The sequence below is a fragment of the Neolamprologus brichardi genome, chromosome 20, assembly GCF_056152115.1.
Source record: "Neolamprologus brichardi isolate AB-2024 chromosome 20, ASM5615211v1, whole genome shotgun sequence".
NCBI lineage: Eukaryota > Metazoa > Chordata > Actinopteri > Cichliformes > Cichlidae > Neolamprologus > Neolamprologus brichardi.
In genome coordinates, this window is record NC_142123.1 from 29,916,958 (window position 1) to 29,928,341 (window position 11,384).

The window sequence follows — 11,384 nt, forward strand, 5'->3', positions numbered from 1 at the left end:
TGCCAAATGTTGTCGTTTCACTCAAGCGACATTTCTCAAAGACCCATTATTTAAAAGAAAAAGGAAAAAAAAAGAAACAGTAATTTGGTCATTAGGTGCGTGGGAAGAATTTAGACTTTAATGCACGTGGCAATTGGAAGAATAAAACAAAGACTCCTGAATTTCAATGCGAATTTATTTTCTCACATGTTGGAGATAAGTATTCTTATATATTTATATGTACAACTTTTATTTATTCAAACTCACCATGCTATTTAATTTAATTACAGTAGTTACAGTCATCCAAGTATAAAGTAAATGTTTTGTTTGGGTGCTGTCCATGGTGCTGATTCCTAATTACATAACTTGATGATCAACAACACATTTTGTTATCTGTACCACAGTTAAATGTACACGAAGGCCCAGGTTAAGAGTGATAATGAAAACCCATCTACATCTACAATTTTATTCTTGCCTTCAGCTCAAGACAAAGTGCATTATTACTGTCTATAAATCATTTGTAAACACTGTGTGCTTTCAGAAAAGAAAACCACATTAAGTCTGATAAGACAGAAATATTCCACAGACATCCTGAAAACAGAGCCAGCTGTAGGTTATTCCCTTTTCACTCACTCCTTGTGCTTCGGTGTTGATGTCGTCCCGTGTCTAGAATCACCTCTTCAGCTTCAAAGACCTCCTGTCTTCTATTTTCCCACATTCAGCTGTGACTGGAGTGCATCTCTAAAATTTAGTGAAGCTTATCAGTAGTAACAAATCCAGTTTCACAGAACTCAGTTTCCCAGCAAACAGTGTTTATATGTGGTCAGGAACAGTCTGCAGAGCTTCCTCTGGGTTTCTGGTGATGTTGACATTCTGCAAAAATAAGCAACAAAAGAATCTTTCAAGACTAAAGTGGAAGTATCAGTGGATGAATCAGATCTAACTTTAGTACGAGTAGTATGTAATATTACCATTTATGAATCCAACTTTACAATGTCAATAAGATCAATGTAAATGAAAAAGGGATAATTAAGCAAAGGCATCGTTTCTTCACAACTGCACACATATTTATTTAATCAGTACATACAAATGATACAACTTTACTGCCTACAGATGAATTATTGGCAAAGCTAAGTATTACAACAAATGTGCAGTTATGTAAACTCACCAGTGGCTTCTCTCTGTGTGTGTTGACAGCTTCAATATTGAGGAAAAATGACTCAACCTTACACCCTACAGATGAAGATGTAAGAAAAAGATTTACATAGAGTGAATGTGCGATACACTAAAGATGGGATATCATATATAATTAAGTTCTTACCACCTACCGTAGGCTATCGGTGTGAGTTTGAGCACAGTGTGAAGAGGGCATCTTAGATAAGGCAGCTCATCTTCAGAGACACAAATGTAAATATTAGAAGAAGCGTTTGTGGAATTAAAACAATATCACAAACTGTTGTATATTGTATCACATGTTTGTGCACAGTTTGAGCCGTTTTTTTGTTCTACCTGCAGGTTTGTCAAGGAAATAGGCTAACAGGCAGCGCATCACAGCTTGGTGGCAAATGACCAAAACATTTTCCTGCCTCTCCAGCTCCATGATGACGGGCTCTAGACGATGGACTAGATCTTCATAGGACTGGACAAAAGACATAATTTCAAACATTTTTCCACAAGACCCAGACCCTAACCCAGGCTCATTTTATTCTGATTCTCTTAAGGTACATTTTTGGTAAAATGGTAAAAAACGCCTGCATTTGTATAGCGCTTTACTCAGTCCCTAAGGATCCCAAAGCGCTTTACACTACATTCAGTCATTCACTCATTGGCAACGGCAAGCTACATTGTAGCCACAGCTGCCCTGGGGCGCACTGACAGAGGCGAGGCTGCCGGACACTGGTGCCACTGGGCCCTCTGACCACCACCAGTAGGCAAACATGGGGTTAGTATCTTGCCCAAGGATATTTGGAATGCAGCCTGGGATTGAACCACCGACCTTCTGATTAGTGGCTGACCTGCTCTGCCACCTGAGCTACAGCCACGCCATTTTTCCTGAAATGGTAGGGACAACAAATTGTAAAGCTAAAAAAGATGGGACCCAAATGAAGGGAACAGGAAGCAGGTAGACTAAGCCAAAGGCTAGCATCAATGCTGAGCTGATTTAGAACAAAAAAGGAAGAGCAGGAAGAAAATCTGCTTAAAGACACTTAGTCTTTATTATGTTTACATTTTTAAAGACTAAGTGACCTCCGACAGTGTTTGCAATATTTTGGAAGCTTGGAGCACACAACTCGTCAATTTGTTTTCTCTCTAAAGTTTTGTCAAAGCCACTCTAAAGCTTTATTTTTGAAAGACAAATATCAAAATAATTTAAATCTTTTTTAGCTCTACATTCCAAACTAAATACTCTCCCTGAATGATCAATTCAGTGTGCAAACTGCTTCTGGTAAGCTGCTCACTGGCCAACAGAGGAAATTATTTGTACTAGAAAGATTCCAGGTGTCAGCAGTGTGTTTATTAAAATCACAGTTATGCTTTCTTGGTTACATAAAATATATTTCTAAAACTCATTCAGAGCAGGGCTTACCTCGCCCTTTGGGTACCGATAGCGATATTTGTCCTGGTCTCTCAGTGCAAATTCTTCTGGGAAATTCTCCTGAATTTCCTCATAAGTTAGTTCCTCACATACACCCTTAGTGAGAAAAATATAACATGAAAATCTTTTTTGCAAGTGTACCGTAGCATAAAAGCACAAAACCTCTAAGGTATTGAAATTTCAGTCTCTTGGAGATTTTAATCGCAGATTAAGATTAAAATTATAACATCCACACTAACGACTTAGAAAAAGTGGTGATGTGAGCAAAAAGCAAAGTGTATAACTGTACAATGGCAACATTTCCTTACTAGCACCAAGTACACAGTCAAGCTCATAGTGATGCCAGTAACCAAGATTGCAATTTACGTTTTGGACTGAAGGTGGTGCTAGAGGATAAACAATGTTGCAGCTCATCTGTCAAGACACTTGATCAAATATTCATATACGTTACACTCAAAATTGCCTCTTCTGCAAACTTAAAACATTTGTGGATAATTTTATAATGTTTTTAATATACTTTGGTCTATTACAGACTGAACCAAAGGGAAAAACATACTAACTGACTATGCAATCATCAACTTTTCAAGCATTAGAAAAGCAAAATGAATCATTTATTGGAATAATTGAATTAGTGTTGCTGAGGTATTATTGTTTTATAACTCACCGCATCTATCTCATTAAGAGCCTTCCACTGTTCATACTGGACTCCCAGGGCCTCTGCAGTCTGGACAGTCCTCTTCATGTGACTCGTCCACACCTTGAGGTCTATGATTTTCTGTCCCTTGATGAAGGTCGCCAGCGCACTAGCATACTAAGAGAAAGAGTATGATTTTAAGAAGCTAGTTGACCTTTTAGGAAATGGACCGGCATTTATACCACATTTTTGCAATTTTACTCACCACATGAAATGCTTAAGATTACAAACTACAGGTAACTAATTTTGCTATTTCAGAAAATGTCAATTCTTTATATGTTTTTATTTGTCAGCCAAATTACCTTTTGTCCTCTAGGGGATAAGCCCGTGTCTCCACCAATCCGACCTAACAGGTTGAGTTCGCTCTCTCCATGGCGGCTCAGGTAGATGGATCTTGGTGTGACGTGTATGTTCATGAGGTAGTAGACTATTCTGCTCTGAATGTGGTCCTGGACCCGGTTCACAAGGTATCTACTGCCCACATCGAAGATCTTTATGTAGGAGAGTTTCCTGATCAAATTTGTGTCATTGAAGATAAAAAAAAAAGTTTAAAATTAATGTCAAAAGTTAAGGAAGTATTTTTTTATGCATTCTTATCATAGGTGTCATAGGTCGCACCTGTCTTTCTCATCATCTATAGGCATGTAGCTTGCCCTGTAACAGTCGATGCGCTGGGTGAAATCTTCCATGGCTTCATCTATGTCACGGTCTGCATAATCAGGGCTGCCGGATTTTACTTGCTGAAATGAAAAGGAGATTCAGGTTTAGATTAAATTTTTTTTTTCAATTGCACAACAGCTTCTGTACATACTGAAGTCTACACACAAAAAGGTTATAGCATAGACGTGCTTCTCACCCTGATATTCTCTGCAATAATTTCTGGGTCATCACAGATGGATTCTACGAAGAACACCTGCATTCAAGAAGTCAGTTGAAAAAAGTATTTTTACATCATGAGTAAATACAGTATAGTTAGCGGTTAGCTTAAAGGAACCACGTGGTAAGTGTTGATATAACTCTGTACAAAAATCACAGGTAATGACATTATTAAGTTGGTAGAAGGTCAATATGATTCTTTGGACTTGACAGTAAATACAACGCTACAATATTCAGATGCTCAGCTTCCAGAAACACAAGGTAACAGCTAGCCTGGCTTATCTTTGAGGCATACACAAAAAATATATCCAAATAAATATTTAGGTTATTATACTCTTAGCTTTTAAACTAAAGCAATATAGGATGTTTTGAGTTGTGCAGGATTGCACAACTCAACCACTGCCACAGCTAAAAAAAATTATCTCACATTGACTATGGCTGTATATGCACTAATTACCTAAACAGGTAAAACAGTATTAAGCCATAAAATCTTTTTTTTTTTTTTTTTTTTACTTTTTTTATGTGAAGAAAAATAGTTATAGGATAAAAATAGGTGGACCTTTGGGCTTGTAATACACGGGTAAAAATCCTATATTGACCTTTAGCTTACCTAAGCTAACTGGTTGTGATACATGTCTTTGATTCATGAATATATAGTGACAGAAAATTGATGTAATTTTATTTATTCTAACAAGAACCCCCCCCCCCCGCCCCCCCCCCAAATAATTGCTTTAAATGGCAATTACCTTGTAGCCCATTTCCATTGCAAAACTAAGAATGATTGCCCTCCTTTCTCTTGTGGTGTTTGTAGCATCAAATACCTGCATGAGACAGGACACAGGTGTTATCATTTGGTAACAGTGAAACGATTAGATAGATAGGGATAGATAGAGAAAGTTTTTTCAAAATCAGAAGGACAGTTTTAGTTGTCCTCTTACTCACGGCTACTTGCCCCTGTTCCTTTGTGAAGTACAAAGCAACATCTTTGAGTGCAGCTGCTGCACAGGCCCTGGGAGAGAAATGACACTCGTATATGCAAAGAGACAAAAACTGCAAAAATATGAATGATTGATGAGTGTAGTGTGAAAATGAAGATAAATCACATCTGTCCCACCATGATTTTACAAAATTCTCTTCAGTTACTTACATATTGTTACAAATGTCAATATTAAAAATGGCCAGTCTGTTGTTTTAAATGAGTTTAACAGGTGCACCTTTGAGTAGTTTATCTTTAGCGTACTTACTTGCGAATCTTCATGGCTTCCTCATTATCAGGTTTGAAGAATTCAAAGTTTTTATAGATCTTGACGGCCTCCCTGCGGTACTGGCCCACGTTAAACACTGATGGAGTTGATAAACAGAGAAAAATTAACTGTTTCTTTCTGACACTTATATGATTAGGACTCAAGAATTCACTTGGAAAACTGACTTTTTGTTGGAACCCCGATCCAGTTCAGGTAACGAGTGAGCTTCTTGGAAATGTATGTCTTCCCTCTGGCTGGCAATCCAACCATCACAATCATTGTGGGAGAGTTACAGAACTGAGGCACAGAGGCTGCGAACAAAGTAAACACACAAAAAACATAATGAATTCTTTCCGGTACACTTGGGACTTGTGAGCTGACTGCATTATTCAGCATTAGAGCATCTGTTTCATGTTCAGTGGGTCACATGCAATCTAGAGCATGTTTTGTCTCTGGCTGCTGAGGTCGTTTTCATTAACAGAGAGAATAAGAGCTTCACAGAGCTGCTCAAATGTCAAGTTTACGGTTGGTGTAGTAAGTTGCATGGGTTTTGTCTGTGCACAAAACAACTTCCCAACTGCCCACAAAAAATCAAACGGACACAAAAGCAGAACAGAAATTAAATAAAACTTTAGAAAAGTGAAGATTTAAATGACACGTCTCTCCTCTTTAGGTAGTCACATCTTAGAAGCAACCAGAGAAGCACACTGCACCATACGGCTGACAGGACAAAATGCCTTTAATCTCCAAGTATGTTAAAATGTCCCTGCATGTTGTTAAAGCTCAGCTCAGCTACTGCGAGAATTTCCAAATGTAACAATATTAATCTCCCTGGAAAAACCTAAATTGGTTTAGACTTTGTCACCTATTATTTATGAAGGAGCAGCAAGCAAAGGAAAACTTCATTAGGTGCCTTTATAAATGCATCTTACCTTACCAAGGAATGGTCCAGTAGTCTCAATACTACTGTGTCTCAAAGTTCACTAATTTATAACGTAGACTGCTTTGTTGCTTGCCAGCTAGCTGTACCCCAACAAGTACCCGGATGGCCTGTGTATATGTCCATATGAGGACATGGAAAGAGTTAGCCTCCAGACTGTTCGATTATGAATGGAGTATGCAGCGTCAGCAAAAAGCTCAAAGGACCATGCCAGACACTGAACTGAGAGCCAACTCAGACCTGGTTTGGTCTAGGCTGGCTGTAATCCCATTGCTGTGTCTATGTCTATGTCGCTCTCACACTGCTGTCTTTCTACGCGTCTCCCCTGAAAGGCCTGAGCTCAGTTCAAAATTAACAGGAGAGAAAGATTAGAGTGTAAAACAGACTTGTGACTGCTGGACGTCTTGATGCTGATGAAAGCTTCTGCTGGAGCAAGAAATAAGTTGAAGCAGAGGCAGAACAAACATCAGGGAAGATAATGTACTGTAATCTCATACTCAAAGTGAGACAGGCTTTTACTAAACTTACACCCTCTCCTGCGGTTCAAGTTGCCTCCAGTCCATGGCACCCAGATCTTGAGCAGAGGTGTCTGTGTAAGATTTTTATGCTCTGTGGATATATTAATTGCCAAAGCCATGAGGCCTGTGAAGCAGGTCGAGGAGTTAACGACTGAGACACACAGTCCTGCGATCTGTGTGCATATGTGTGCCTCACTAAACACTAACTACTGCAGGTCAGGTGACAGTTGCTAAGGAGAAATAAGCTACTTGGTAGGCAGGAGGGGGAGGAACTGAGGCCATGCTGCTTCTCTGCCTCTCCATCTGTTTCATGATTTAAAAGGCTTGAGAGAAGCTGCCAACAGAAGGACCCCTCATGAATTCGGATGAGCTGAGCACTGGTGCTGCTGCACAAGCTGTATAGAAAGTGCAGTGCCAGTATTCTCCTTCCTTACCACTAGGTGGCAGTTTAGACCATGTGTGTAGTTGCTCATAATCAAAACGGTCAAAATTTCAAATAATTAAATAATTCCACATAAGCCAACAACAACGATTAGACAGCACTAACCACCACTGCTCTGCCTAATTTAGGCCACACAGTTCATATCAACAGTCATCTAACAGTTATTTATATTATGGCTGAAGAAATCACGATAGTAGACAACATTAGACAGATCAGATTACCCCTATGAGCAAGTATTTGGTGATGGTGGAAAGGCGGGACTCTTCAATAGTAAAGGGCTTCAGACAGAAGTGGGAGGGGCATCCTACCTTTACGCTTTCAAAGTTGAGGGGGAAGAGAAGATGCAAAGAAGAGCTTTGAAGGACTACAAACAACAAAGGCAACACAATGAAGCAAAAATAATGTTTTAAAAGAAGTCAGCCACTTCCTATCAAAGCCCAATTAAAGTTTGTGTAAGAACAGAATGAGTGTTCCTGTATGCGGTTGGAACAATCACAGCTAACGGCAGCTAACTCAAAGGATAAATCAGTGTTGTGTCCACCAATAACAGAAAAAAAACTATTTTAAATTGTATCTTAAGGTACTTTTTTCTAGCAGCATGTCACAAAACATAATTTAGCCCAATTTCTTGAGTTGAATCTCTGAAAAAATGGCAAATATAACACAGTTTGATGGGCATTAAATAACAATGTGATTCTCACAGAGTTATTAGCTGAAAACCTGGAATATATCAGCATGGTGTGCAGTACGTTCTCAAAGAATTTGAGGAAACCTGAAAAGTGGAGGACAAAAAGAAGTGGCAGGCCTAAAAAAGTATCTACAAGACATAAGTAGCATCTCAAAGCCAGGTCTTTAAGAAATAGGAAAGAAAGACCTGAGATAGGACCTGAGAGGTGCATATGATCAATCAGATGTACTGTTCCCTAAAGCCTCATCAGAAACGTTCGCAGTGGAAGAGCGGCTGTCAAGAAGCAATTTCTAAAGAAGGTAAACAGGGACATTATTGTCAGTATGTATGGAGGAGGTCAGGAGAGCAGTACAGCAGTGAGTGCTTACAACCTTCTGTAAAACACAGTGAAGGCTCTGTGATGATCGGGTCTGCATTTCAGCTAGACTCTTTGAATTATGAACCCAGAAAAGTTACATTACATTACATGTAAAACCATCTAGAAAGCATCTGATTGGCAAGGGGTTTGTTTTCTTTTTAGCATGGCAATAATCCCAAACACACTGCCAATGTATTAAAAGGTTATCTGCATAGAAAAACACACAATCGAACACTGTCAGTCATGGACTGGCCTCCTTAGGGCCTGGGCCTTATTATATATTGAAGCATTATGAGATCATCTTGAAAGACAACAAAACCAAAGATCTTTGAATGTCTTCAAGAAGTCTGGAACTATTCCTAAAAACTCCTTAAAGAATAACAAGAAAGCTGCCTAAGAGAGCTCAGGCTGTGTTGGTAAGAATAAATGTGATCACATCAGATATTTTCAAGATCATTCGAATTATGCAAAGTCTGTTTTTGCTTTTTATGCTGTACTTTCATGTTTGTTTGCACATAATTTAATAAATAAAAATAAACTAACGCACCGATTTCCCATTTTCCTAGCAAATATATAAAGAAATGCGGGGTGGCTCATTTTTGCACAGTACTGTACATCCAGCGCTCAGCTAAGACTGTGCAGTACATTCATGGTGCTTCTCTGCCACTCCAGGGTAAATTAACTTTTTATATCCATTGTTATCACTTGTTTTAATGATCTGTCAGGTGGTGGTAATAAAAAAAAACAAGTTGCACTGCAGAGTTGGAAACAATTGCTTTGAATTATTCCCTGTGGCTTTCAGTTTCTCTTCTCAGTGCTAACAGTAGCTCCTGATGTGTGCTGTTTCTCCAAATCTCATTTCAAGTGTGGAGAAAAAGACAACCTGCAAGTTTTGAGCAGAGCACTTGAGCAAAACTTTGACTATCTGCACCACAGTTAAGTCTTTGTTTGATAAAGACACAATATTTGTAGTTTTCCCTTCATACACCAAAGTGGAGTAATTTAATACACGCTTGAGATACTCGGTCAGGTTTGGTTTGCAGTGTGCTTTGGATCATTATCCATTATTGCACTGTGATGGACTGTGCAATTAGTTTTGCCACATTTGGCTGAATCTGAACAGAGAGTATAGGCCTGTCCACCTCAGAATTCCTTCTACCTCTACTATCAGCAGTCCAATCAACAATAAACATTAGTGACCCCAAGTTGTCTTTTGTGGTATTTCAAGCCTGTTGGTGTTGCTGAGCTGGTCAGTGCACCCTTTATAAGAATATATCAGCCATCCAGATTTTAAAACTCCTAAAGATTTTCCTATCACTTCTTTAGATTTACTTTTGTTTATCAGCCTTATTAGGTGTCATATTTGAAATTACAAGAAAAAGCTATAAAATACAAATCTGAAGCTTTAAATCAAGTTCAGATATTTTGTCAAATTCATCTGTCGTGTAAAGTCAAAGGAACTGGTCTCACCTGCCTATGAAACCACTTGTCAATCAACTGAGCCTCTGAAAAAAAGTGTACTTTACACAGTGTACTGTGAAATCCTCCATGCCATCATTAGCCACTCATGACATTTGCTTGCGACACTTGCACAAGTCCAAGTACTCAAACCTTAATGTCAACAACTCAAACTTCAGAGAACATCGTGACCCAGTTCTGGACCATGTTTAAAGGGCAGCTAGCCTTGGGATAAGCTCAACAGAAGGAACATACTATTCTATTGGCTGTTTTCCTTGGTAGGAGAGGTACTTCCAAAAACAACAGCCATGCAGGATTGGAGTGCTTTATAATGTTTCTTTATATTTCGTCCAACTTAAAAGAAGCAATTTAACACGTGAGAAAATTACACCAAATAGTAAAAAAATTGAATATAATAATAATCTCTCCATGATCTCTGTGATAAGACGCACTGATCACTTATTTGTGTGCTTGTTTTAGTTTCTGTTTTAGTTTCTTGTTCAAGTGCATGAGCCTTTTATTGTCTCATAACCTTACTTCACTTCTTTGTTGCTCATTCATGATCAATGTATTACCTATAAACAAGGCAACCAATGATGGTATAGATCAAAAATAAAGCAAGCTACACACGCAATTTCTCATTGTCTGTGGGCGATTTGTATTCTTATTTTCATTTAAAGTGGAAGTTGATTCATTGATTCGTAGGAACACATTCAATTATTTACTCATATTTATGTTGCATTCAGTGTGTCCATGTTGTTGAATCACATATTAATAGAGATTTTCTTGCAGCTTTTTGTCTGGATATTGCTAAGACACATGCTCTCTTTAAAGGTAGTTAATCTGTGATCTCACCTGCGCTATCATGTCTTCGGAGCCTAGCGTGTTCAAGCTGGGGAAGCTCCATTCTGTGCAACACTCCAACAAAACAACCAACAGACCATCAGCACAATCAACAGACAGAATTATATGGTCAGTGGCAACAGGACTACTGCTCTTTTTAAAGAACCCGAACAGAGTGCCAAAGTATTTTCAGCTCACCCCCACTCCCACTCTTCAGAGTCCTCAACATGCTGACATATGATAGCAGCACACTGGGCTTGTCCTTTGCCGTTTGCCAGGGCCAGAGTTCAGAGCAAACATAATGAAAGGGGAAGCAGCACTCAGAGGATGCATCATAATAAGTGCAAAGGTCTTTGAGATGGTAATTGCTGTTTTTCAAATGAAGAAATGGCAGCATTCATGTTAAATTGCTATCTCTTATCACGCACGTCTGATTTAAAGTACATCAGGGAGATCATTGTCATCGACTGTGTGATATATGTTCGGCCTCACTGGGCTTGTTGGGCTACTGGAAGCAGTGGGATAATGTGATATTTATATAAAAGCCAGACTTAAACATGAGATAAGTCTTTAAAGCCTACCCAACATTATATTATCTAATTTTCTAGCCATCCATCAATACATTTTCTTCCACTTATACAGGGCAGGGTTGCGGGGGCAGCAGCATAGGAGCCCAGACATCCCTACAACCTCCTCTAGCTTTTCCAGGGGAAAACCAAGGAATTCACACGGCAGCCAAGAGATATAA

General features: G+C 38.9%; 1 protein-coding gene across 4 annotated transcripts; it reads right to left on the reverse strand.

Annotated features, from left to right (window-relative positions):
* Nucleotides 1-157: 157 nt before the first annotated feature.
* pfkfb1 (6-phosphofructo-2-kinase/fructose-2,6-biphosphatase 1) lies at nt 158-10,790 on the reverse strand. Of its 4 annotated transcripts, none has more exons than XM_087833955.1 (14): nt 10,649-10,790; nt 5,575-5,700; nt 5,390-5,486; nt 5,088-5,154; nt 4,892-4,966; nt 4,126-4,182; nt 3,888-4,009; nt 3,572-3,779; nt 3,240-3,386; nt 2,567-2,671; nt 1,489-1,618; nt 1,308-1,370; nt 1,148-1,212; nt 158-852 (listed from the first exon to the last, which is right to left on the reverse strand). In XM_087833955.1, exons 1-14 carry the CDS (start codon nt 10,698-10,700, stop codon nt 793-795), a joined length of 1,374 nt encoding a protein of 457 aa, XP_087690081.1. In that variant the 5' UTR covers nt 10,701-10,790; the 3' UTR covers nt 158-792. The 4 variants fall into 4 exon arrangements, with proteins under 4 accessions (XP_087690081.1, XP_087690080.1, XP_087690082.1 ...); XM_087833954.1 differs by lacking the exon at nt 10,649-10,790 and adding an exon at nt 6,858-7,117; XM_087833956.1 differs by lacking the exon at nt 10,649-10,790 and adding an exon at nt 6,322-6,614.
* Nucleotides 10,791-11,384: the final 594 nt, after the last annotated feature.